The 26,357-nt window shown below is 36.2% G+C and overlaps 1 protein-coding gene across 1 annotated transcript in view; it reads left to right on the top strand.

Moving 5' to 3' along the window:
- Window positions 1-26,357, top strand: part of EYS (eyes shut homolog) — a 1,054,063-nt gene that overhangs the window by 856,518 nt on the left and 171,188 nt on the right. Inside the window, exon 37 of the mRNA XM_074895818.1 lies at window positions 14,213-14,377. Within this exon, the coding sequence (XP_074751919.1) occupies window positions 14,213-14,377 (165 nt within the window). The remainder of the gene's footprint in view (window positions 1-14,212; window positions 14,378-26,357) is intronic.

The following is a 26,357-nucleotide window of genomic DNA, read 5'->3' as shown; positions in this document are numbered from 1 at the left end:
TATGTATACAAAAATGTGTTTCTTAAATGATTGCAAACACTGGAAAATAATTTGTCATTTGCTTTCCAGCATTTGTGGCATTTCACTTAGTGTATTTTCCAAATTGTATTCTGAATTTGAACTGAAATTATTACCAAGCAGAAGTTGTGCTTATCTTGAAACTAATGTGTTTGAATTCTGCAGTAAAGCTAGGGAGAAAAGGAAATTTTTGTCTATATGTACTTTTCTCTAGGATAAAATTAGATCTATTCTTTCATTGACCACCTTGCTATTCATTTAACTATATTTACAAACTAATGCTGTAAATCAACTCAACAACCTGTTTGAGTAGACCTACTTACACCAATACAGAAGGGCTTACAGTAGTTCCAAAATCTATTGCTGTACAGTAAAGCAAAAGGGAAATTATGTCAGGTGATATGTAATACTTCACTGAAGTCAATAGGTATGTGGCATTTTTCAGTAAGTAGAAAACATTACCAGAAATGGTTTTAAAATAAGAGCTTTTAGTCTGTCGTGACTACTTGGCAGGCTCCCAACTAAGCCAGAACCTAGAGTTGAAATACCGTTTTTGTCTTCTTTCAATAAGAACGCCCCAAAACATGAAAGGAATCTTTATCTAAAGTCATCCTTCCTAGAACATAAACCACTAAATTAGAACAAAGTAACTCTTTATAGATGAAAGTCAGATCTGCACTGCAAAGAGTTAAAATCAAAAGTGTTGAAAACAAATCTGCTCAAGAAGGGTGGCTTCCTAGATTTGTTGAAACTCTCATAGACCTTTTTATTACCTTTGGGACTCAATTTAGGAAGGCCTTTTGGGGCAGGCAGAATGGAGAGTGAGGAGAGATGGGGTTGGGAGTGTCTGTATTTACAGCCATGTTGCAAGCTTCTGTCTCCAACAGGAGCTTGCTTTGCTGTTTCTTGGGGAAACAGTCTTCCCTCTCTTTTGTCCTTCTCAGAAGGGTTTTACACTAACACAAAATGCAGCAGCTATGGTAAGGCAATAAGTATGGTTCTTGTCTACTGCTCAGTCACTTCTGCTTTAATAAAATCATAAAATCATAGCATCATAGAATGGTTTGGTTTGGAAGGGACCTTTAAGTTATCTAGTTCACACACACACACACACACACACCCCTACCGCACAATGAGCAGGGACTTTATCAACTGATAGGTCAGGTTGCTTATAGCCCTGTCCAATGCTGCAGTCCAAAAATGCACACTACAGTTTTCACACAGCAGGCAATGTACAGGTAAATTGAGCAGTTACTCTCTTTGTTTTACCTACACCCACAGTAGAGGTTTGCTACATCACTGTAACATCAAATCAGTGTAAAAAAGCAAGCAGATGAGCTGAAAAACTCTTAATATTGAATATCCATCTCATCCGGCACTTCTACTAGTTATGCTGTGGAAGGGGAGAGTGATGGTACTACTGTTAAAGCCAAGATATCAATGATAAATCCAATTAAATTACTCTTTTCAATCTAAGGTAATGTCAGACAGTATTGCTTTTACATCTTAGCTGAATTATTCAGGGTGCTAAAAAATAAAGAATTGTGCAAGAGATTATACATTTCTGAGTTTTCAGGTGGCCACCTCATTAGTTTAATCCATATAAATTTGCTTACATGATTGCAATATTCTTTTGCAATTTCATGTGACTGAACTGGTTGTGTGCCTACAACACTGAACCCAATTTGGCCTAAAAATAAATAAATTACATTAGCAAAACTGTGGAGGGGCAGAAAATTGCTCTGTTTTCTGAATCCTCAAAGGAAAGGGTAAATACATTGAAATATCTGTTTTCCTAATTCCTGTTCTGATGTTAACTGAAGATTAATCTGCCTGAATTTGTTAATAATTTTAACCCTTAAATATTATCCTTGGTCTGTTACTTGTTGATTTTTTTTTCACCAAACTCTAGAGTTAGCTTCATGATTCCCAAAAGAAGCCATGGCAAGGTGTCACTATCATTGGGAGATGGAAGAGAAATTGCTTTCATATTCCTATTTTGTGGCTCTCGTTGTTCCTCTTAAAACTTCACATTTTAAGAGAGCAGAACTTAACAGTGTTCATGTTCACATTGTTTCTAACCTTGCTCATTCTCACTTGTAGACATTGTCACTGGCTAGTCTCAGGCTTTTCTCATACACAGCAAAACAGTCTTTTTTCAGAATAAGATCATATCTCTATGATTTGAAGCCAAAGGCCTTGAAACATCCCCCACCCCAATCCCAAGCCTCAGGGACAACTGTAAAATGATATTTTAAACAAATTAAAACATTTCAACCAATTAACTGGCTCACTGTAAATAAGTTGAATCAAGTAAATTAATATTCATTCCAGGCTTATGAAGTAGAAAAGCTTACACTCTCAGGTTCAAGAAGTTTGAAGGACTACTTGATGAACTTGCTGCTTGTGGTTTTAGTATCCTTTGCCAAAATGCATCATTTATTATTATAGTTTTATTGCAGTTTAGTGTATTTTTTTATTTTATTGTCCAGCTTCCTAACTAGTTTTGTAGATGGGACCCTAAGTTATGAAATGGCCTTTTAAATCCAATCTTCCACTGATTACCACGTATTTACTTCTGCTGCATCATGACCTGTTTCATTTTCTAATCTTTTTCTTAGCGTGATGTTGCTCTTAAATCTTGGTTTGCTCATTTTCTTCCCTTTTTTTTGTGTTTCAGTAGGTTATTAACCACTTGTTATGCTGGACAATATTCTCTCCATTTATTTGCAGCTGCATGACTATTTAATATTTTTTTATTTTTAACTAAGACATATATATATATATATATATGCATTAACCTTGCCCCCAAACACACAAACAAACAAATCAAAAGTATTTTCTAACAAGAAAATGTAACAAGCTTTTTAGAGAAACACTGAATGTATTGACCGCAAATTATTGTGTATGAACATAAAGAGATGCATATAAAAAAGAATGTTAATATATTCCTATAAATACAGTTTAGAGATCTTGCAAAGTCCCAGGAAGCAGACCGAAATTAATTTCAAGTCAAAGGTCAAATCAATATTTTCTACATTAAAAGCATTTGTAGAAGGATCCCTATTGATTATTGGTTGATTAACCCGTTGACATTCTACCAAATTAATTTTTCCATTTTATGCAATATTTGTTAAAAGATTAGGAGATCATTCATAAATAGCTCAAACAAACTTGAGAAGGGTATTACCAAAACTTTAGCAGAAAGATAAACTTCTTGGTCTCATAAGAACATAGTAGAAGTATCTCTGAAACACTATTTTCTCTTTTTTCTTTCCACATTTATGCAGGAAGAACTTACTTTTACAGACAAGGTACTGATAGCAAGAAAATGAGACATTTCAGGAACTACCTCTGCACCCTAAACCTATGAAAACAAACTCAGATTAGAACTCAGATTAGATTTACACAATTCTGTAAATTATGCATCCATATGTCTAAATAATAATAGGAAAGTCTAATTAAAATTTTATCAAAATCTCTAGAAAATAATAAAGAATTGGTGCATACACAATGTAACAATAGATAAACCACATTGTTTATATGAACACATTAAATTTAGTGTGCTTAAAACTACGGCTTGCATGTCACATATAATATTGATCATCTATTATCTGGTGCCAGCCATATGACAAATCAATCTGCAGGGTTGTCCAGATGGAAGATTCCTCTTCAACTGACTAAATATGACACACTGAAAAAAGTCTGAATATTTGTTCAAATTAAATTTTTATAGCCAATTATTCATAAAGTATTTCTCTGATCCTTTGGGATAGGACTGTTAGTTTATGTGTTCAAGCACCATTGCAGAGAATAAAATTAAACTTAGCTGGAAGAAATAAAATTGAAGTGACTGAAAAGACATTGATATCTCATAAAGCAAAAAGGTGGCCTTAGAATTTTGATGAGAGAGTTACAAATACATAAAAAATATATGTGCATATTTAGCTGAAACTCATTGTAAAACAACAGAAAATGAAGCTAATGGGTTGCATTCATTTATGTAACCAAACAGTTCTTATGACAATGAGTAAATTGCAATCTCTACTACATCCACATGATATGAAAATTTAGTTTCCAAATGTATTCTGACAGCTGCCTTTTCCCCCCCGAAAGCCAATACTTTATTTCATTCACTCCTTTTACTAGTTCGTTAGATTTGAATCAAAGATATGAAAGCTAATGTTCAAGTAGACCTTCTGTGATACTTTACAGAACAAATATATTAATGAGTGAACTTCAAAGGATTTTTACAAGTCCTTGCTTCATTAAAATTTGCCATAATGTGTCACAGTCACCTTAAAAGCAACCAGCTTTTCAATGTCAAATATAGTAGTGCAGTATGACAACTCCAGTGTAAATTATAGTTTGATATTCAAAGTCTACCTTAGATTTTTTTCCTGTAATTGGGAGAGATTGAAAAATATAAAAGAAGATATAAAAGACCTTAATTTCCCTCCTAGATAGGACTTTTTTTTTTTTTTTAATAGATAAAACTCTGGTGTTTTTTAAGAAGATTATATTTCCTGTCAAATATGTTGAGCTTGAAGTAAATATTAGATAATAGTTTTCCAATTTCCTCTATCTCCAATTCAGGAAAAGAGTTAAGCACTTATGAACATTTTGAATGCAGGTTGTTAAATACATCTGATTAGGTACTAGTATCAATTAGGAACATTCTTTTCACTTCAAAATCCAAGGCACTTAGGAACAAAGTAATAAATTCTGGAGAAGAATCTAATCAAACAGAAAAAGATAAATGACTGGGTTGTTTTCAGAAATACTAAGAACAGGTAGTAAGATGCTAATTTTTGTTTGAGAGTTTGGATTAACAACTAGACTGGAATTTTTTCAACATCCAACTTCTCAATTTCTTTTTTTTTTTTTTTTAATGCCTTCTGTTGAGATCATACCTGTTTTCACAGAACCTTGAACTGGATATGAATGAATAATTTTCTTTTTCGTTTCTCATGTCAGTCTATTCCACTTACACATGTGGTCTTACTTTACATGTCTATGTAATATCCATGAAATATAACAGAATTTAATAATTGCACAGCATCTCTCTACTGGACAGTTTAGCATGCTTCCTGGCCATTAACTGAATAAGCATCATTTTACTCTGTGAGACAGGTAATTTTCTTTCTTTTACAGATACACTGAAATTGGCCAGAAATACTGAATTTTCATCTGCTGTAAACTGATGTGGTGATGTGGTTATAACTTTGTTGATATATAGCAAATGAGGGTGTAGGGGAAAAAAAAAAAAGAAAAAAAAAAAAAAAGTAAAGTTATTCTTTCCTCCTAAAATGTGAGATTAGAAGAGGAATAATGAGCACTACAAAAGGAATATGAAAATAATTTCTTGTGGCTCCCTCTTTCCACAGCATATGAACATAAATTGCTTTACTGTCATTTTGTTTTGTCAGACATGCAGCTGACTCTTGAACTTACCAGTATGTAAGGAATGCTAAAACTATCAACATATGAAATATTTTTCCTGAAATAAAATTGATAACATAATTACATTGGGTTGATCTACTTATTACAGTGCAGCTGCCAAAAGAGGAAGGTAACTTGATCTCTAGGCACGAGGTAATGACACCCGCTATATGTTTCAGACAACCATGGAATCATTAATTTCTTTTATGTTAAATGGTATGCATATTTCTTATCTTCTGTTATGCATTCTTAGCAGTGATTCAGAAAGCAGAACAAGCCACATAAAAATTACCAGCTGGATCAGGCCAGTAGGTCATCTAGATCAATTTCTGAGCAAAACCAATAACAAGTACTTTAGGAGGGATATAAAAACAGGGCAACTTTGATTTTTCCCAAAGTACATTACTGCAGCTTCCACCAAACTTTGAGATTAGGTTTTCCTGAGCTGTAATTCCATTGTAATTGCTGTTCTGGTGAACTGGTTTTCCAATATTTTTCTCAATTTTTAATGATTCTCTTTTTTTAAAATACTTTTGACCCCCATAATATCTTGTGGCAATATATTACCCCCAAAAAATATACTCTGTTAAAACTTACTAATCATTTCCTTTTGTCTTTCAAGCCTGTGACTTGACAGTTTCACTGGGTGCCCTTATTTTTGTGTTACAGGGCAGAGTAGTCATTTCTTCTTTCTCTTCATATTTCATCCGTGTTGAATATGCCTGATTTCTGGAAACCATACCATCCCTTTGATCATCCCTTCTTATGTTCTGTTTCATTGTACCTTTGCAGAGGCATGTTACCAGGCTGCTGGAAAAATCAGAAGAGACTTCTAATGGCATCATCTGCTTTATTTTCCCAGAAATTTTTAAACTCTTTTCATCTAATACTGCTCCACTTGTATGACAGTTTTCTTCAATGAAAATGAAATTATGTCCTGCTCTTAAGGATTGCTTATTTGACCCATTGCCTCCTAGTGCTTCCTCTCTGTCTTCAGGATTAGATATACCATCTTTCTGCCATTTGAAACCCCTAGCAATCTGCAAAGTAAGAGATTAAGCCAGTGATCTGAATTCAGATCGCCCAGTTGATGCCAGAGAGCATTATCAGCAAGGCACCAGGATGGCCTGATAAAGAAAAACTTGTGCATTTTATTCCATAAAGATTTTTTGCCTCATAATGTAGGAGTTCAGTTACAGCAGCCAGAAGGCTTTTGCGCATTGAAACAAATGAATGAAAGCAGCAAGGGTGAGATTTATTTTGTTTCATATTTTATTGTCTGGAAACAGCTGAACTCACCTAATCAATTATTTAGTAGATTTTTACAGTTACAGTCATTGAGGAAATGGTTATTTTATTTCTGTACTATTGTAGGTGTGTGTGAAGCTTTATGAAATACCCAAGTCAGATTTTGTATGTACCAGACATAATCCCTAGGAATTTTCTGAATCGTATTTATTTCACTTTGATTTTCTTCCCACCGTGAACATGAGATAAAAGAATGCATTACTCTCAGCTTGTTAAATTTTATTTCCTGGGATATTTTGTGAGCATGAGATAGATAGAGCAAGCCGTGTATTCATCAGTCCCTTGATATTGCTGTTAAACTGACTTTTTGCCTGCTGGGTACAGCTCCATTCTTAGTAATATGGAAAAGGTTTTCTGCACTTGTCGGCAAAGTTTTTGTCATCTGTGCTTCTACTATATTCTTTGGGTGATGGAAAAGAGAAGCAAGCACAAGATCTGTCCATAAATTTTAGATCTCTGTCATAGGATTTTTACCACTGTAACTGAAAAATACAAATATCAAATTCAGAGTTTAAGCCCCTGACTAACTATTTTGATATCCTGTTCAGTTCACATCTCCTACGTTTCATCTCAGAACTATTGTATTAGCTTGTTTTTGCCTAAAGAAAAGACTCCGGTAGGCCATTTGGTTCTGATGCACAGACATCAAGAGTAAGAATTGTTCATCTAACTTCAGATACTGCCAGTGTACCTGTCTACAGCTAAGCTAGTGACCCTCAATTCCTTTTATAGGCAGTGGAGAGAACGAAATGGATTTAGGTTATGATTCATCTGGGGTTTTTAGATGTTTATTATGAGCTGAAGAGAATTACATCCTGGGATTACCTATTTCTTTTCATTATTAAAGAGGGCCAAGGATTTTCAATGAAGTTATCTATCCTGTAGATTACCTATTTCTTTTCATTATTAAAGAGGGCCAAGGATTTTCAATGAAGTTATCTATCCTGTAGATTGTAGACAGCTTGTTCAGATGTTTGGTTAGATCTCTCCTAACAGAAGATGAATGCATTACTTGCCTTTTCTAGGGTTTTGTGGTGGGTATTTTTTCTGATATTCATCCTTACTATTAAAAGTATTACTTATTTCTCATCTGAATTTATTTAGTGATGGCTGATACAGTTGTTGGGTCTTACTGTCTTCAAGATTCAAAAGTCTGTTTTTAATAGAATTTAGTAGAAATTAATAGAATTCAGTACTAAACCAAACTTGTCACAAAAAGCAAACAATGCAAATGAAGAATTAGAGATAGGAGTGGAAACAGGCAGATTCCAATTTACTAGCAGTGGAAAACTGTATTCTTCCCTTTACTACTCTTTATTTTCTAAGACAAAATCAAATAGTATCATAATAGAAACTTGTTAAAAGTTTCACAATATTTTCTTGGTATATTATGAAAATTGTAGTCAATAACCCACAAAACTTATTTCTTTCAATAGAAAATTCAAGCCTTCAGTTAAACCGTCAAAGTAGTTATTCTATTAGCAATGTAGAATCATAGAATGGTTTGGGTTGGAAAGGACCTTTAAAGATCATCTAGTCCAATCCCACCCTGAAATGAGCAGGGATATCAACTAGATCAAGTTGCTCAGAGCCCCATCCAACGTGACGAATGTTTCCAAGGAAGGGGCATCTACCACATCTCTGGGCAACCTGTGCCAGTGTTTCACCCCCCTCATCATAAAAAATTTCTTCCTTATATGTAGTCTAAATCTATATGTGCTGTTCAGGAAATCCAAGACCCATCTCTGTAGTCTCTGTTATAAATTTTTGTAGGTATTGTATCTTGAATTAATTGTAGCCCCCTTTTTTAACCTTCAAATATTAATTTTTAATTTCTTTCAGTATATGAGACCTGTAAAACTGTTACATTACTTATAGTTTATTGTGCCTTGTACTTACAAAGTGTTTTTACATAGTAATTTTGTTTATCATTGTATTATATTGCTTCCTGATCACTGACATATTTAAGTATCTAAGGGGAAGCCTATATGCAGATAGGGACCCAAGTTTGATCAATTTAGGTTTTACACACTTACATATCCTGAAAAATACAGTTCAGGAGCTAAAATTCATTAAACCATTTTGCTTATTGAAACAGGGACATATTTTCACATTTTAATTTGTTTATCATCGTATTATATTGCTTCCTGATCATTGACATATTTAAGTATCTAAAGATGAAGCCTATATGCAGATAGGGACCCGAGTTTATCAATTTAGGTTTTAGACACTTACATATCGTAAAAAATACAGTTTGGGGGCTAAAATTCATTAAACCATTTTTCTTGTTGAAACAGGGACATACGCCAAGTCTGAAAGAACTGCATGGCTTCGAGAATTTGTACTGTATTAGTTTTCTCACTATCCTCTATTGGTATAGTCTCACATTTGTCACTGTTCAGTTGTAGTAACAACTAATATCTCAAAAAATCACATTCTACTCAAAGATCTTAAATGTAGGTCATAACACAACTCCTTTGTGGAAATTCTCCATGCTACAGAACTGCTGTGCTGATGACTCCATTACATTCCCTCTCCTTGTGAGGATCATGGTTGGTAAATCTGTATTGCCCTTCAGTTTTTCCCTAGTGCAGTGGTCTGCAAACTGTTTCGATTGAGCATGCCATCAGTAAAAAATTTTTGAGGACACCCTGTCAATGTATGTATATGTACTTATTTATAAATTACATGTATGTCCTACTGCAGTTCTAATATTCTTCCTCCTGCACCCCAGTGAATTGTCTTACGTACTGCCTGGGGTGCATGCACTCCACTTTGGCAACATAGTGGAGTAGTCCCTTGGGGTCATCAACAGAGCTGACAGAGTTAGTGGCCTCAGGAGAGAATAAAGCAACCATTTCTTCTGTCAGCCTGTCCTGTGAAACAAGTGAAGCACAAACTAACTTACTGCCAGCAACCATCGTAAAATATCAAGTTACATAAACATTACTTGAAAACAGCATAAAACACCTATAGTGTGGTAGAGTCTTATATGCACATTGTAGATGGCATGGATAGTATTTCTGTTATTATTGTGGTTCAGAATACGCCTTACTTGGATCTGATTCATGGAACCTACTAGCATGCAGCCATGCTCAGTGCTGCATGGTACTTTAATTCCTGCTAATTTAAGTTTAGTAGAACAAGGGAAGTGGAAAGACATTCCACACAAGCAGCTTTGCCCATACTATTCTACCTATTCATCACAAATCCAAAGATTACAGGCTCTTAATACACAGACTCAATCAACTAAATCAAGAAGCTGCAACAGAATTTTCAGAACCATTATTCTATCTTAGTATAGATTCTATTTGATGATACAATACATGCATATTCTACTTTTTCTTTTTTTTCTTTCCTAAAAGTTACTTTTTATTTCACCTTTTTTTTTACTTGGAATTCCAAGTATTGGTTTCAAGACTACTATTTTGTCAATTTTTAAAAAGAGTTTCCAGTAACTACCTTTGTGTCTATGTATGCATGTTAAACATTATTTAAGATGTCTTTTCACAGTCTGCCATTACCAGTTATATGTATAAATTGAAAGCATTGTAATGTTTGAGACACACAATAGTTTTTTATGGTCTGTATAACCTCACCTTTTTCAGAACCCCATGTCAGGGAATTTTGTATTACTATTTAACATAGCTTTGTGAAATGGATATATAGTTATTTGTATAACGTAGCAACTTGACAATCTTTACTTAGAATTATGGTATTTCTTTTGCTTGTGGCTTTCTTATAATTTTGATAACAATATTTCACTATCCAAGTTCTCCTAACATTCATATCTTTATGAAATCTCTCAAAGGTTTTTACTTAGTTCTTCCAAAAATACTGTGACTGTCATTAGGTTGATCTTGATAAGCTTTAGGAAGAGCAATGCTGTGTGTGAGGCTGTAGTTCGCTGCAGACAACTGTTTGCATCATACCAAACTCTTCCCTGTTATCGAACTGTCACTGTTATTACTGAATTAATTTCAAATGATGGGTCTACAGTTAGCTGTATGTATGAATTCTGTTATGGATAAAACCTGAGATGTGAAAAATTATTCCAAAGTGTGGTTTAGATTTTGTTTGTTTCTCCAAATCCAGCAATACTGAAAATTAATTGCTTGACGCTTGACAAACATTGAAGGTCTTTAAAATGCGTTTCCACTATATAAAAGATAAGGCAAGAATACTTAGATTTAGTGGGTATTGGTACAAGTACCCTTGGGATGTTGGGGTTCTTACATGCTCCTCACCTTCTTTCCATATGCTGGGCTACTTGCTTGACTAATACTTGTCAATGAAATAACAGTTTCCTCTCCAGACCTTATTTTACAATCAAGTTCTCATTAGTTTAGCCAGAACTACCTTTATTATTTGTCAAGATTTAAGGAACAAGAGAATATGGATACTTTAAAACAATTTTGTCGTTACAGAACAAAGTTCCAAAAGATAAAACAACAAACAACAATGATTAACAGTAAAGATTTTCATCTGCTATTTAAGCACTTCAGCTAGCTTGTGATGCTTGCAGATTAGTTTTTAAGCCAAATGGAGGAGAGTGCTCTAAAGAGTTTTCATGGGTGCATTTTCCTGTAGAGAGGATATTCTGTCAGAGCACCCTCCCTGATGATGTAAAGCTATTCCCTGCAGGATCTGTGGCTACTCCCTCCCCTGAAATACGGGACATAGAAAGCACAGCTGACCATGTCCTGTTTCAGTACTTCTTAACTGTTGAATTGGAATGCTTCACAGTTGATTCCTCTTGCTGAGTAGGAGGTTTTCTTGGTGTCTTGTGCTTAAGAAGTCTTTGGCGGCTTCTTTGCTTCATTGTGGTACCTGTAGAAGTTGTATTCCTTCTGATCTACATTGCAAGTAATCAGTCTCAGTTTGCATGAAGATGAAAGCTCAAGGAGATATCTACTGTTTCATTTTCTTCCACTTAGGCCCTTCATCCAACCGAGAGGATTAACCCCTGTGCTCTCAGTGACCTCTTTGCTGATGTTATACAGTTGCAATAGATTGCAAATATTGTACAGCTTTAGGGCAGAGAATGACTGTTGAGGATCAGCAGGCTAATGGCCTGCACACTATGAAGAAGAGGGTGTACTCTGAATCTTTGCAGTTCTGTATGGCTTTATTGGCCAGGTATGAGTTTAAGTCTTTGGTGAAGTCTCTGTCTTCTCTATATCTCTCCTGATGATTCCTGAGAGGACTTCACTGCATTAGTCTAGGCTGCTTTGGAAGCAGCACTGCAGGTGTAGTCACTACAGTTGAAATAGCATTTTTCTCAGTAGTTTAGGCTATCTATTAGAGCAGAGACTTCTGGATGCAGGGTACTGGACTGCCTGGAAAGTTGCAGGTCTTTATGGAAGATCTCTTCTTTTAAGGAAACTATCCCAGATACAGTACCGATGAGGTTGTCCTTCCTGTTTCAAGATTGCCTCTACATCCTGTGCTTCATCCCCTTTCTCTCTCTTCTCCCCCTCCCCTTCAGATATCTGAAATAAACTTCATAAAATATTATTTTTAAGGAAGAAAATAAATTGTGGACAGTTAATCTCAAAGTTGAGCAGTTTTTGAAAACTGCCTAATAAAAGACTTTTTATAGTTTTAGCTGCAAGATGTACCACTATATTGTGAGTACTGTACTACACTGAAATTTCTCAAGGCACTATATTTGAAGAACAAGAATTAATGTTGTCTGCACAGAGCCTCTGTGTGAAAAATCACAGAATCATCAAATCGTTGAGGTTGGAAGGGACCTCTTGAGATCATCTAATCCAACCACCTGCTCAAGCAGAGCAGGGTCACCTAGAGCATTTTTCTCACAATCATGTCCAGTCAGGTTTTGAAAATCTCACAGGATCAAGACTTGGCAAACCCCTCTGGTCAACCTGTGTCAGTGCTTGACCATCTTCACAGTGAAAAAACATTTTCATGTGTCCAGGTGAAATTTCCTCATTTTTGATTTGTGCCCATTGTCTGTCAGGAGGCACTGCTGAGAAAAGTTTGGCTTTGTCTTCTTCATCCCCTCCAGTCGGGTATTCATAGATATTGAAAAGAGCTACCTAATCCTGCTCTCCTCCAGGCTGAGGAGTCCTGACTATCTCTGTCTTTCCTCATGTGAAAGAAGCTTCAGTCCCTTAATCATGTTTGTGGCCCTGCACTGGACTAGCTAGATCTGTTAGTACTGTATGAATTTAATTAGACAAATGGTATTCTCATTGTGTAGGTCTGCTTCTGATGTTTTATTATTTGCAATTCCTTTGACCTTTTCCTTACCCTCCAAGGGAAATTTTTCATGCCATAGTTTTTTCACTTTCTCCAATAATCCCAATTTTTCCAGACCTACCATTTAGAAACATAACTACTTCTTGCTTTCCATCCTGCCTTTGTTTTGCTGTCAGGCTGTGGGGTTTTTTTTTTAATGAATGCCCTTCAACACATGCTTGTTTAACTAGGGGTTTAATTTTGGTTTTTTCTTCTTAAGTCCAATAAAAATGGCAGAAATTAAACCATGGGCAGATTCCACAAGTAAACAAAAAAAGAATAAAGTGAATACAATTTTTTAAAGATAATATCCACATACTAGTCATGCTTATCATCAATCACAAATCTGTTGTATAGTTTTAGTTCATGAAATTAAAATTTTCTTTGCAAAAATATTACCTGAACTCAAGAGTGTTTTTCTTGTTGCTCATTCCTTATTCATATCCCTGGTGATAAATTTGGACAGTCTTCAAAGAGCATCGCTTAACTAGGGATACTTAAGGCATCAGAAAGACATTCTCTCTAACCTCAATTAGTTTTACTCTGTTTTTTCTTGCTTGAGTGGTATTGTGATCACAGCTACAGGGGAAAGAAAAAAAAAGCAAAACCCATAATGACTAAGATAGTTAATGCAATAAATGTTGTAAATGTTAAGCCTTCATAGTTAATAATTTTCTCTTGTGATTATTTATTTTCAAGATAGCAGTAGTGCAGTGGAAAAATGTATATATTGTCCAATGGCATCTTCATCATAATTTCAAACCCAGAACATTTGAGTACCATTAAAATGACGAAAACCTGTGTTTCTTATCTACAACTATAAAGCAAAAGTACTTCACAGGGATATCATAGGATGTCTGCACAGACACATCTATAAAGATGAAAATTTGCAACAATCTTTTGAACTTTATTGCATCCTAGTGGTAGTTCCTCCTATAATGGTCTTTTCACTTCTGGTAATACACGGATGCTAGAATATTTTCATTTTCTGCATATTTAATTTGAAAGTTTGAAATTAAATAAATTTATGTGCATGCTTTGCAAATAATATAGTTGATTGCACTGTTCACAGGTATTCAGAAGAATGGATAATTTTAAAGGTGTTTTGCGGATTATAGTGTATTTTATTACTTTATTTTGTAATAAATTGATATAATTAGCTTTTGGTTATTCATTTCAGACACGGCACTTTTTTTTCCATCCTTTACTGGAAATTCTTATTTGGAACTACCTTCTCTGACATCTGTATCTGAGACCAGGACTGCATCTGGGCAGGAAACAAGCAATCTGACGACTCTGTACTTGACAGTGAAAACAACTGCTCTAAATGGCACAATTCTTTACAGTGAGTACCAATGATACTTGAAGCTAAGTATCAGTTTTAGCTTCTTCAGGTCCTTATTAACTTTAGTGTACATCAGCTGGCATTTCCTATTCAGCAGTAAAATGAGTCATTAAAATGTAGTAGAAGTCTTTTGGTATTCTAATGCATGATGCATTATAAAATTTGAACCATCATTCTTTGTGTTACTCTGGAAAGTTCTTTAATTTATGACTCATTGAGCAAAACATAACTTTCAAGTGAAAATGCTGCTTCCTGGCAAGAAAGAACATAGCAAGCATATGACTTCAGTAATAAGTGTTACAGCTCTAAAATACAAATGTTGAAGAAGGTTTGAACAATTTATTACAGAGAAACAGCTTCTTCATAGCTGAGTTGAGACTCATTTTTTATTATAATTGTAATCTTTGTTCCAAAGATCTTTTGATTTGCAAAAATATCCTAAGTTCTGCAAATTTGCCATATTTCAGAGTATTTACTGTGATTTTACCCTTCAGAGGATTCTTTTGTGGTTCATGGAGAGTATACTTGCAAACTTGGATGTACGCTTGTTGAGACTACATAAGAATGTTGCTATTTGCCTTTATACTTCGTTCCTCAGTATATGACATGAACTTCTGAGACAGCATGCTTTTCAGTAGTCAGCAAGAAAAATAGGTTTCTCTGTCAGTTATATATTCATTATATATTTTAGCTTGTAATTTCTATCCAAATGGAAAACCTGGAAAGTGAGGTGATTTCTTCCTGATCCCAGAAAAAGCTAGAAAAATAAGTTTGTGCGATGTATGTGATAGATTTACTCCAGAGACAAAAATATTAGGAGCATTCTCTGTTCACTGCAGCTTCCCAGGGTTTATCTACACAAAGAAATCTCGTTGACTTAATATAAATCATTTTAATTAATTTTTGTTATTTTTGTAGTAATCTGGAAGTAGTATGCATTTACTATGCAAATTTTTATAAGCCAGGGTTAAAAACACTATAATCTTCATGGCATTATTTAATTATGCCTTTTATTATTATCTGTATAACACTTTCTTTGGACGTAACACACTGTAGCCCCAAACTGAACATTCATGTTTAGTGCTTTTCAAAATGCTATCTCAAATCCTTGTGTGTTATAGCTGAGCTGTTGCTGCATTTACCTAAGCTACATGGCTGCAGAATTTGCTAAAAATCATGGATAAGCAGTGATGTGGCAGTTCTTTATGTTATAGTGTATTATACTTGTTAGTTATTTGAATTTCAATAAGAGTTATTTGGCTTCAAGACAGATTCAGGGAAGGTCACTGGAAGTACTTTGAATATATTTATCATTTAATGATTTTGTTTGCCCCATCACTGCAAAGTAGTTGGCTTCCAGCCAAAGTTAAAGTAAAACTTACTCTCTGCCCAGAAGCTCTGAGTAAGCATGTCTGTTAAAAAGCAAAAAAAAAAAAAAAACAACCAACAAATCGACATGGAAACTTTTCTTCTACTCTCAGGAGGAAGTGGGGTTTTCTGAAAACCTGGATAAGTGTACTGTACTACAACCACAGCCAAATTTGTTTCTATCACTGCTTGTTGGAAAAGGTTTTGATCTGAAAGCAGCAAATTTATGAAGCTGGGGAGGGACAGTGGTTAGAGTAGCTTTGAAACAGGATTTGCAATACTGGATGCTGTTAGCCTAGTTTACAACTCAACTATTTTACACACAGTGAATTTGCTTATCTTTTTAAAAATCAAATGTGCAAAATTTGTAACTGAAAATCAAATTCCAACTCTCTCATTGTCTGTTTTCCAACAATTACAAACAACTATAAGATATTTGCTTCTCCATTGCATTTTATACAGATGAGCACAAAGATGAACAGTATGTCCTCTCCTTTTGGCTTCCATCCAGCTACACAAGGCAGAGTTATGTCATATGCTTTAGTTTGTAGCAGGAGTTCCACACTTTTTCTCACAATCATCATTTAAAATGAAGCATTTTAAAGTTGGTAATTTTTTATGAGATGTCTCTGCTTTTTCTTTTTAGGTTTCTGCAATTGTCAGGTGAGAGCTAGCCTGTACTTAAAATTAACGGGCTCCTTAGAGTAGTGTTAGAGAATCACAAATGAGTGTTACTTTGAGTTTTCACACTATGATATAAATCTGTGTGGGCTGTAGAATTTTTATTTTGCTGCTTGTAAATTTTCAGGTTGTTTTGAAAACCTAGAAATTGTCACATTTTATATGTTTAGTTCTGACAATTGGTATGATAAGGCAGATAATCTGCACATTATTCATAAGTCTCATAAGTGTGTTTGAGTACTTTGTGTAGACAGTGCTCTTAAATTTAGAGATTTAAGCACTTTAGGCAATTTGGGATGAAGCATGCAAACTGCCTCAGGATTGTATACTGAAACTTTAACTGTAGCTGAAATGATGCTGTGAAAGGAAGAGAACTTGTGGATGTCTTCTTTGTGACCAAGGGAGAACACCACAGTGGAATAATTGATAGTTGCATTACACTCCTTAATTTCATCCTCTGTACCCCAGTGAATCTGATTCTACCATTGTTTTTATCCAATAAAAAAGTACTTATTTAACAAAAATATGGTTTTCCTTATGCCTAATTCAGTTATACACATTCAAATACTGGATAATTCTAGGGACATTTTGATGTTACTTCGTATTCTATCAGTGCAAAATAAACCCCACCAAATTAGGTGGAGGGACTGCCAATTTAAAATATTCAAAATCATACCAAATATATTAAAGGTGCTGCTGCTTCAAAATAAATTATGTAGTCTTTCTCAGATTATACCCTTATAACTGAAACAGTTTCTGTTTTTCAATATCAGAAAAAATATTAATATTTCTAAATTGAATTTAATCAGAGATTAATCGGAGAGAAGTTACTTTTATGTATGCACAAAATCTTTCAATACCAGAAGCAGAAGCTAATGCTTTTTTCTTTTACCACGCATGGAATTTAAAAGCTAGTAGTCTCCATAAAACTTAGAGACAATCACACATTGTAGAAAATCTCAAAAGGAATACTGTCAATGAGAAAAAAAAATTAAACTGCGAACCAAAGTGATTCTGTGGCTTTTCAGTCTTCTAGGTCTGCAGGAGTAGCAGGTGTACATCTGGGGCAAAAGTCTTTTATTTTAAAACTTAAGAAAAATAACATCAGGAGGAAGAGTAGAATTTAGGATAATTTTGTTGCGCAAAGGTATGTTTCATAAACCCAAGATAGTAGCACTATTTAACCAGTTTAATATCATATTAAAAGCATTCATCATGTTTTTAGAGGGAAAAGTAACACTTAATGTACACATCATAATTTATATCTCTTTCTTTGTTGATTCAATGAAAGGCTCCAAGGAAATTCTGAGGAAGTAGCAGTGGATGGAGGCCTTCAGTTCCTGCTTACTACACTTGCGTATATCCTCCCACAGATTTCAGTTGGAGTTATTGAGTTAGTGTACTTTTTAAAATGAAAGTCGTTTTGATATTATAACTTCCTTTGCTTAGTGAACCACATAATTTTAAGTTTTCTAGGAGAAAAAACTTCAAAGCTGTGTCAGAAGGGTTTTCATTGAGTGCCTCCACCATAGTTATTCTAGAAGGGGTTTTTTTTCTGTATGCCCACCTTAGTTTTGCCTTCTTTGTATGATTCCAAAGCATATAAATTGTGTTTAGCCTATGTCAAATTTTTTCCTAGCCTTCATTCAATATATTGTTCTTTACTTTCATTCTACTTCTCCAGTAACATATGTCACTGTAAAAAAAAAATTGTTTATGACTCTGTATGGGAATATAATTTCACATCAGTGGTGGATGGAATAGTTTTTGCAAGTTTTCATCACGTGGTAAAAATGTTTTGTTATCCTTTTATTAAAAATTGTATAAATAGTAGACATACAGAGGAAGGAGAAGCAGGAAAACAGCTTCCTAGCAGGCCTTTATCTCTTGGGTTCTGATGAGTGCAAGGATTAAAATTTTGATTTTAAGATGTTGTGATGGATGCTTTAAAATCAAGTTTTCAAACATAATGCTCAATTTTGTTAGAATTTGCACCTAAGAAACTGTCAGCATTCCCAAAAATATTTCAGCTCCAATAGTTAAGTTAAAAATTAAAAGCAACATTTTCATAATATATAGAAATTATATATGAAAAGTTGTCCTTTTTATATTAACAATGATGCCATTTTCACTTATTTTCCCACATATCTTTGCAAAGCAATTCACTTTTCAGACAAGAAAATGTCTACAGAGATATATAAATTTGATTCTCTTATGTGGGTAAACAATAACCTGTGAAGTTAAAGACTAAAAAAAATCCCAAAGAGAAAACATAATTGTCTCTTCTTTTTACTGGCCTCCCAAATATTTATACTTGCTGTGTATACTTTGTTGAAGTCCTTCAAGCTCTCTAGTCATTGCTGTTGGGTTTGTATAAAATCTGCAGATTTTACTAAAATCTGCAGATTTGTACTACCCTCTGGCTGAACTCGTGACTCACATAAGAAAATAAATAGGTCAGGTAAGGCTGGCCTTCTCATGGAAGGATCTGCTCTTGAAAGAAAGCTACATCTTAAGAACAATAACTTGGACCATGAGTGGCAGGAGAACAGAAGTAAAATCAGTACTGAAGGAGAAAATTTAAGCATTCTATACTGTCTGAACAAGCCTTTGGATTTCTGTGGCCCATGTAAAGAAGACTGTATTAAGGAAAGGGAAACAAATGTGTGCCATGAGATTTAGGCACTGAAAAATGGGTACTTTTTCTTTTGCTATGGAGTGTAGATTTATAAATGCTTTTTCAATACTTTTTTTGACACAAACCAGGAATAAGTCACAGAAATATATATTCTTTATGGATTTAGAAGAGATATCTGACTTGTTACCTAGTGGTAATAAATAGTAATTCTTAAGATGGTGTAGTTCTCAGTGAACTTCTATGTTTCTGTAAATGCTGTTAATTGAAGTGTATATCTGGATCTTTGGTGGAAAAAAATAAAAAATAAAAAATCAGTACACCTAAAAAGCATTGGAAAGGAATTAAAGGGTGTTTCTCTAAGGTGACACAGCCAACAGCTCAGCTGAAGTGCCTCTACACTAGTGCGCAGAGCATGGGCAACAAACAGGAGTTGGAAGTCACTGAGCTGATAAAAAGCTACAACCTAGTTGCCATTACTGAAACTTGGTGGGATGAATCCCATGACTAGAGTGCAGCTATCCATGTCTACAGGCTGTTCAGAAGGGACAGGCAAGGAAAGAGGGGCAGAGGAGTTGTCCTTTACATTAAGAAACAGATTCAACATGAAGAGCTATCTCTGAAGAATAGCCACGGGTAGGTTGAAAGCTTATGGGTAAGAATCAGAGACAGGAGCAACAAAGGGAACCTTGTGGTTGGTGTCTATTACAGGTCACCTGATCAAGGAGAGCCTATTAATGAAGCCTTACTCCAGCTACAGGACACATTGTGCTCTCAGGCTCTTGTCCTGCTGGGGGACTTCAGCCACCCCAACATCTGCTGGAAAAGTAGCATGCCAAGCTGTAGGCAATCTAGGAGACTCACGTACTAACTTCTTAAACCAGGTAATAGACAGCCCTACCAAAGGGAATGTGATACTGGACCTGATGATCATCAACACAAGTGAGCTAATCAACGATGTCAAGATTGGAGGCAGCCTCAGCTGCAGCCATCACACACTGGTGGAGTTCACATTCCTGAAGGATATGGGTCAGGCAAAGATAAAGTCAGGACTCTGAATTTTAGGAAAGCAAAATTCCAGCTGTTCAAGGAGATAGTCAGTAGGACCCCCTGGGAAACTGCCTTCAGGAGCAGAACAGAGCTGGCAGATCTTTAAGGGTGCTTTCCCTAGAGCTCAAGAGCTCTCAGTCCCCAGGTGTAAGAAATCAGGCAAGGAAGGCAAGAGACTTGTCATGGATAAGTTGAGACCTGCTGGTCAAACTAAAGGGTGAGAAGGAAATGCACAGGAAGTGGAAGCAGGGAGAGGTATCCTGGAAAGAGTATAGGGACACGGTTTTGTAGGGATGGGGTCAGGAAGGCCAAGGCATGAATGGACATGAACTTGGAAGGGAATGCAAAGAGCAATAAGAATGCCTTCTACAGATATATTAGACAGAAAAGGAAGGTCAGAGAAAGTGTACTCCTCCAATGAATATGACTGCCAGACTGGTAGCAATGGATAAGGAGAAGGCTGAGATACTCAACAACTTTTTTTGCCTATCTTCACGGGCAATGCCTCTTTCTACACCTCTCAAGTGGATGAACTGCAAGACAGGGACTGGGGAAGCAAAGTCCCTCCCACTGTAAGAGAAGATCAGGCTCTGAGGAACCTGAACATACATAAGTCTATGGGACCTGATGAGAGGTATCCCAGAGTCCTGAGGGAACTGGCTGATGCAGTTGCCAAGCCACTTTCCATGATACTTGAAAAGTCATGACAGTCAGGTGAAGTTCCTGATGACTGGAAAAAGGGAAACATTGCACCCATTTTTAAAAAGGTTAGAAAGGAGGACCTTGGGAACTACCAACCTGTCAGCCTCACCTCTGTGTCTGGGAAGATTATGGAACAGATCCTCCTACAAGCTATGCTAAGCCACATGGATGACAGAGAGGTGATCTGAGACAGCCAGCATGGCCTCAGAAAGGGCAAGTCTTGCCTGAGCAAATTTGTGGCCTTCTGTGATAGAATGACTACATCGGGGACAAGGGAAGAGCTACAGATGTCATCTATCTGGACTTCTGTTAGGCCTCTGACACAGCCCCCCACAACATCCTCTCTAAATTGGCAAGGTATGAATTTGATGGGTGGACTGTTCCATGGATGAGGAATTGGTTGGATGGTCACATCCAGAGGGTAGTGGTCAGTGGCTCAATGTCCAGAAAGAGATCAGTGGCAAGTGGTGTCCCTCAGGGGTCCATACTGGGACCAGTACTGTTTAATTTCTTAATGACATAGGCAGTGGGATCAAGTGCCCCCTCAGGAAGTTTGTGATGACATCAAGCTGAGTTGTGCAGTTAACACCCCTGAGGGATGGGACACCATCCAGAAGCACAAAGACAAACTCAAGAAGTGGGCCCATATGGACTTCATGAGATTCAACAAGGCCAAGTGCAAGGTCCTGCACCTGGGTCGGGGCAATCCACAGTGTCAGTACAGGCTGGGGGATGAAGGGATTGAGAGCAGCCCTGAGTAGAAAGACTTGGGGGTATTGATGGATGAAAAACTAGATATTACCTGACAATGTGCACTTGCAGCCAAGAAGCCCAACAACATCCTGGGTTACATCAAAAGAAGTGTGGTCAGCAGGTCAAGGGAAGTGGTTCTGCCCCTCTACCCTCCTCTAGTGAGTAGAGGGGTACCTACCTACCACTACCTGCAGTGCTGTGTCCAGCTCTGGAGTCCTCAGTAGAGGAAAGACATGGACCTGTTGGAGCGGGTCCAGAGGAGGGCCATAAAAATGACCAGAGGCATGAAACAGCTCTCCTATGAAGAAAGGCTGAGAGAGTTGGGGTTGTTCAGTCTGGAGAAGGTTGCAGGGAGAGCTTATTGCAGCATTTCAATAATTAAAGGAAGCTTATAAGAAAGATGGTGACAAACATTTTATCAGGGCCTGTTGCAACAGGATGAGGGGTAATAGTTTTAAACTAAAAAGGATAGTTTTAAACTAGTTATAAGGAAGAAATTTCTTATGATGAGGGTGGTGAAACACTGGAACAGGTTGCCTAGGGAGATAGTAGATGTCCCCTCCCTGAAACATTCAAGGTCATGTTGGACAGGGCTCTGAGCACCCTAATCTAGTTGAAGATGTCTTTGCTCATTGCAGGGGAGTTGGACTAGATGGCCTTTAAAGGTCCTTTCCAACGCAAACCATTCTATCATTCTATGTATTTTCTAGATAATGTATTCATCCTGTATCTAACCTAATAGTTGCTCATCTATCAGTTCATATTTTCTGTGGAAAGTTAATAATATAGTATTTTTGAGGTGTTTACAGAGATTTTGTTACAACTCTATTTGAGTGCTTCACATTCTTTAGAACATTTATCTTTGGACTTTCTGGAAAGATAGTGGTGTTAGTGGAGAACCATGCATTTGTTTCCTTTCCATATCTTTTCTACCCATATCTGAGATCTCCATGGGCTATCACAGCTCCCTTCTTGTCTCTTCATGCACCCAGAGAGAGGGAAGAAGGGAGTGTCAGGATGCAGTGGTATGAGTTCAGTCTCACTCTGACACTCAGCTGGGACAGCTCCAGGAATTTGGAATGATTTTCACATGATTTCTAGCAGTTGTTTTACTCACTTTTTCTTCATTGGTTCCCAGTAACACATTGTACTTGCATTCCCATTCCCCTTTCTACCCTTAAAATGTGGCTTTACCTGACTTGCAAGATTCCACTTTTTTAGTGACCAGTAGATTTTCTTCTAAGGTTAGACTTCAGCTAAGATTAAAAAAAAAAAATAAAAAAAATTGGACCTTTTCCTGGGTATTGAACACAGACACAGAAATTAGAGGAGGACTGCATAACTTGCAGAACTCTGATACTGTATTTAACATTAATTACAACTTTGTTCTACACTGTTACTTAGTCTTCCTCAGGATCTTTTCTCCTTTCTATTGCACCAGTTTCTTTCCCTTATTTTTGCTTTTTTTGTTTTGTTCTATGTCTCCCTGGCAATTAGATTCTTTTTGTAATAATACAAATGTTTGCAATGATTGTCCATATCGATATCCTTATTTAGTTTTGCATGAATATAAATACATTATATACATTTTTTTAAATAAAAATTTCTCCACTGTTTTTTGAATGAATCCAGAGTTTTTTGATTTATTACTTCTGTATGCAGGCACCAAGCTCTTATGTCAGATAAACATAATATCCTTCATGAATTCCTATGCTCCCTCTGTTCTTCCTTCATCCCTGTTTTTTGCTCCTTGCTCTATCTTTCATTTTCCTTTCTAATGATTTCAGAAGAGAAGCTGCTGCTGTCAGCTGCACTCCTTTTAACAGTAGTACAACTTCTGCTTCTGCTGCTGCTTTTTTGAAGCTATGTTGCCATCAAACAGCTGAGAAATGAACTGTCAGCAGAAAGTTATCTCGAGGCTGGTGCACTCACTAGGTACAAGAACCACAGAATTATAAAAAAGGGTTAATGTTGCTGATAATTTCATATTCTGGTAATACACTGATGTTAGCAATAGCTCCATAATTAAGGTTGAAAAATTTTCACACACATAAAAATGTCTTTGTCAAAAGCATTTTTAAAAATAATAAGTATCACAGTGAACTACTTGTTTCAGGTATATTTTACTAGAAAATAATTGCAAGTCTTGATTTTTTAAATTAGTCCACTTTCAGATCATTCATTTTACAAACACACCAAATTTTACCAGCTGGTGATGAGGTTACATCTACTTGTCTGGCAGATAATTAGTAAACATTTAATTACAGTGAGAAATCTCAGACAAGATGCTTTTCATATGCAAATGGATTTGAATCAGAAAGTATGCATAAGACAAATATTTAAGTCAGAATCTTAAGGGAAAATGTAAAAAGATTAAAACTTGTATCTATCTTTACCTAGTACACCAGCCAGTGAGGATCAAAAAAAGCAGATCTGTGCCTTCTTCACTTGTTCATCTTCATGCCTCTTAAAATAAAAAGAAGTGAACACTTAAAAGTACTGACGCATTGTTGTAATACCTTTTAGCAGTTAATGTAAATACATATATATAAATATATATAAGAAAAATAACATACATATATACAGAAAACAAGCCTACTTATAGACTAATTAATAGGCAGAATATGAGAATCAGTAACAGTGCTGGGCATACCACTTTACTAAATTGCACCATAGTGTTGTTGAAAAGCATTTTCCTATTTAATGCCTTTGTTAGCAAGGATTTTATCAATGATTGGTAGAAAGTAACAAATCCTAAGGACTAACTGTTGTTTTCAGAAGCCAACAAAAAAATAGATTGTCTGGTAAAAACATGGGGAAAGTGATAGGATCTAAGTGATTAATAGAATATTACTAGATATATCAGAGGCAGAGAAACTAATCCAAGAACTGGTCTGCACATAATTTTTAATAGATTATAAACCATCATCTGTTTAATACAAAGACAAATGTACTTACCTTCTTAATAATAATGTTTTCCCTAATTATTTTCAATATGTATTTGAGAAACGTACAAATGGTAACAGTCAATGGACTAAAAATGTCTGGACTTTTTGCAGTTACCTTATCTTTAAATTACCAGTGGAATGTGAGATTTCTCTTTAAATATGTCAGGAGAAAAAGTTTGAAAATCATCATGGTTTGAGCCCAGGGGCAACTGAGCACCACGCAGCTGCTCACTTCCCCCTTCCCCTCAGGGATCGGAGGGAAAAAATAAAGCAAAAGGCTCGAGAATCATAATAAAGATAGGGAGGGATGATTCACCCATTACAGTCATGGACAAAAGACAGACTTTTTAGGGGAAGAACAAGAGCATCATCAACTACCAATAATGACTCTTAACAGACAATGTAGGACAGTGAGAAATACAACCACATCTTAAAACCACCTTCTTCCACCCCTCCCTTCTTCCTGGGCCCAGCTTTTGCTCCTCCTCCCACCCAGAAGCACAGGGGCAGGGATGGGGATTGCTGTCCATCCCACTGCTCCGTCCTCCTCACTGGGAGGACTCCTTACATTCTTCTGCTCCAGCATGGTTCCCCTCTCACAGGAGACAGTCCTCCACAAACTTTCTCCAATGTGAGTCCTTCTCATGGACTGCAGCACTTCCCATGCTTCTCCAGCATGGGTCCCTCCCACATGTTGCAATCATTCCAATGCCAAACTACAACAGTGGGGGCTTCTTCCCGCAGAGTCCCGACCTTCTTCAGGTGCAGCTGCCTGCTTCAGCATGGGGTCCTCCACAGGCTGCAGGTGGGCATCTGCTCCACTGGTGACCTCCCTGGGTGTCAGGGGGACAGCCTACCCTCTCATCACTGGCTGCAAAGGGGTCTTTGCTCTGGCTCATCCCCACCCCTTCCTCCTCCTTTCTTCCACTGACCTTGGCGTTGACATAAATGTCCTCCTCACAACTCCTCCTCAAAACTCTCAACTCCTCCTCTCAGATTCCCCTTCTTAATTATGTTATCACAGAAACACAGCTATCATCACTAAGTGACGCAGAGGCTTGGAGTCAGGGGAGCTTCAAGAAGCTTCTCACAGGGGGCCACCATTGTAGCCCCCTCCCCCACAACCAGAAACCCCCACAACATACACAACCCAGCACAATTATTACATTTGTGCCAATAAAGATAAGTCATAATTTGAGAAATATTCCTTTGTTGAGTACAGTATGCATTCTTATGATTTTTTGTTCTATTCCTTATTGATTTTACTTGTTTGCATATTTGATTTCATCAACATGTCAAAGTAAATTGTGATGTTTATGCATAAAGAAAAATAAAATTCAGGTGGTCAGAAAAAACTGATACAGTTATAAAGTTTTACTTCATCATTTTCACTTTTAACAGAGTCAGCATAATACTGTTCACAATTCCTTCAAAGACAGATTGTTTAACTTCTACTACATATGATAGTCTATAACTTCTGACAATTGGATTTCATATATCACATCTCATGTTTATAGCATTCCTTAAGGACACAAGCTCTTTTTTCATAAGTTGTGCTCATAAATTATTTTCCTATGCTCTCAGAAGCTCTGATCCTCGGATACTACTTACTCTCCTAAAATTAAAGATGAGCATTTCAGGCAATTCAGTCATAGTCTAGTTGACTGTTATTTTAGCTTGCATTCTCACGCAGAGCATTTCACAGTATCCTTCCTCTGTGTTAAAATATGTTTTTGCCTAATAAAGCTTCACCCCATAGCTTAATGGGAATTTAAATCTGTCTGTTCTAGACAAGCAACCATCTGAGCCCAATAACCACTTGTTTGTCATCATACTAATGTAC

The sequence above is a fragment of the Athene noctua genome, chromosome 1, assembly GCF_965140245.1.
Source record: "Athene noctua chromosome 1, bAthNoc1.hap1.1, whole genome shotgun sequence".
NCBI lineage: Eukaryota > Metazoa > Chordata > Aves > Strigiformes > Strigidae > Athene > Athene noctua.
Note: the sequence above shows the minus strand (reverse complement) of the source record. Positions and strands in the feature narration are given on the sequence as shown.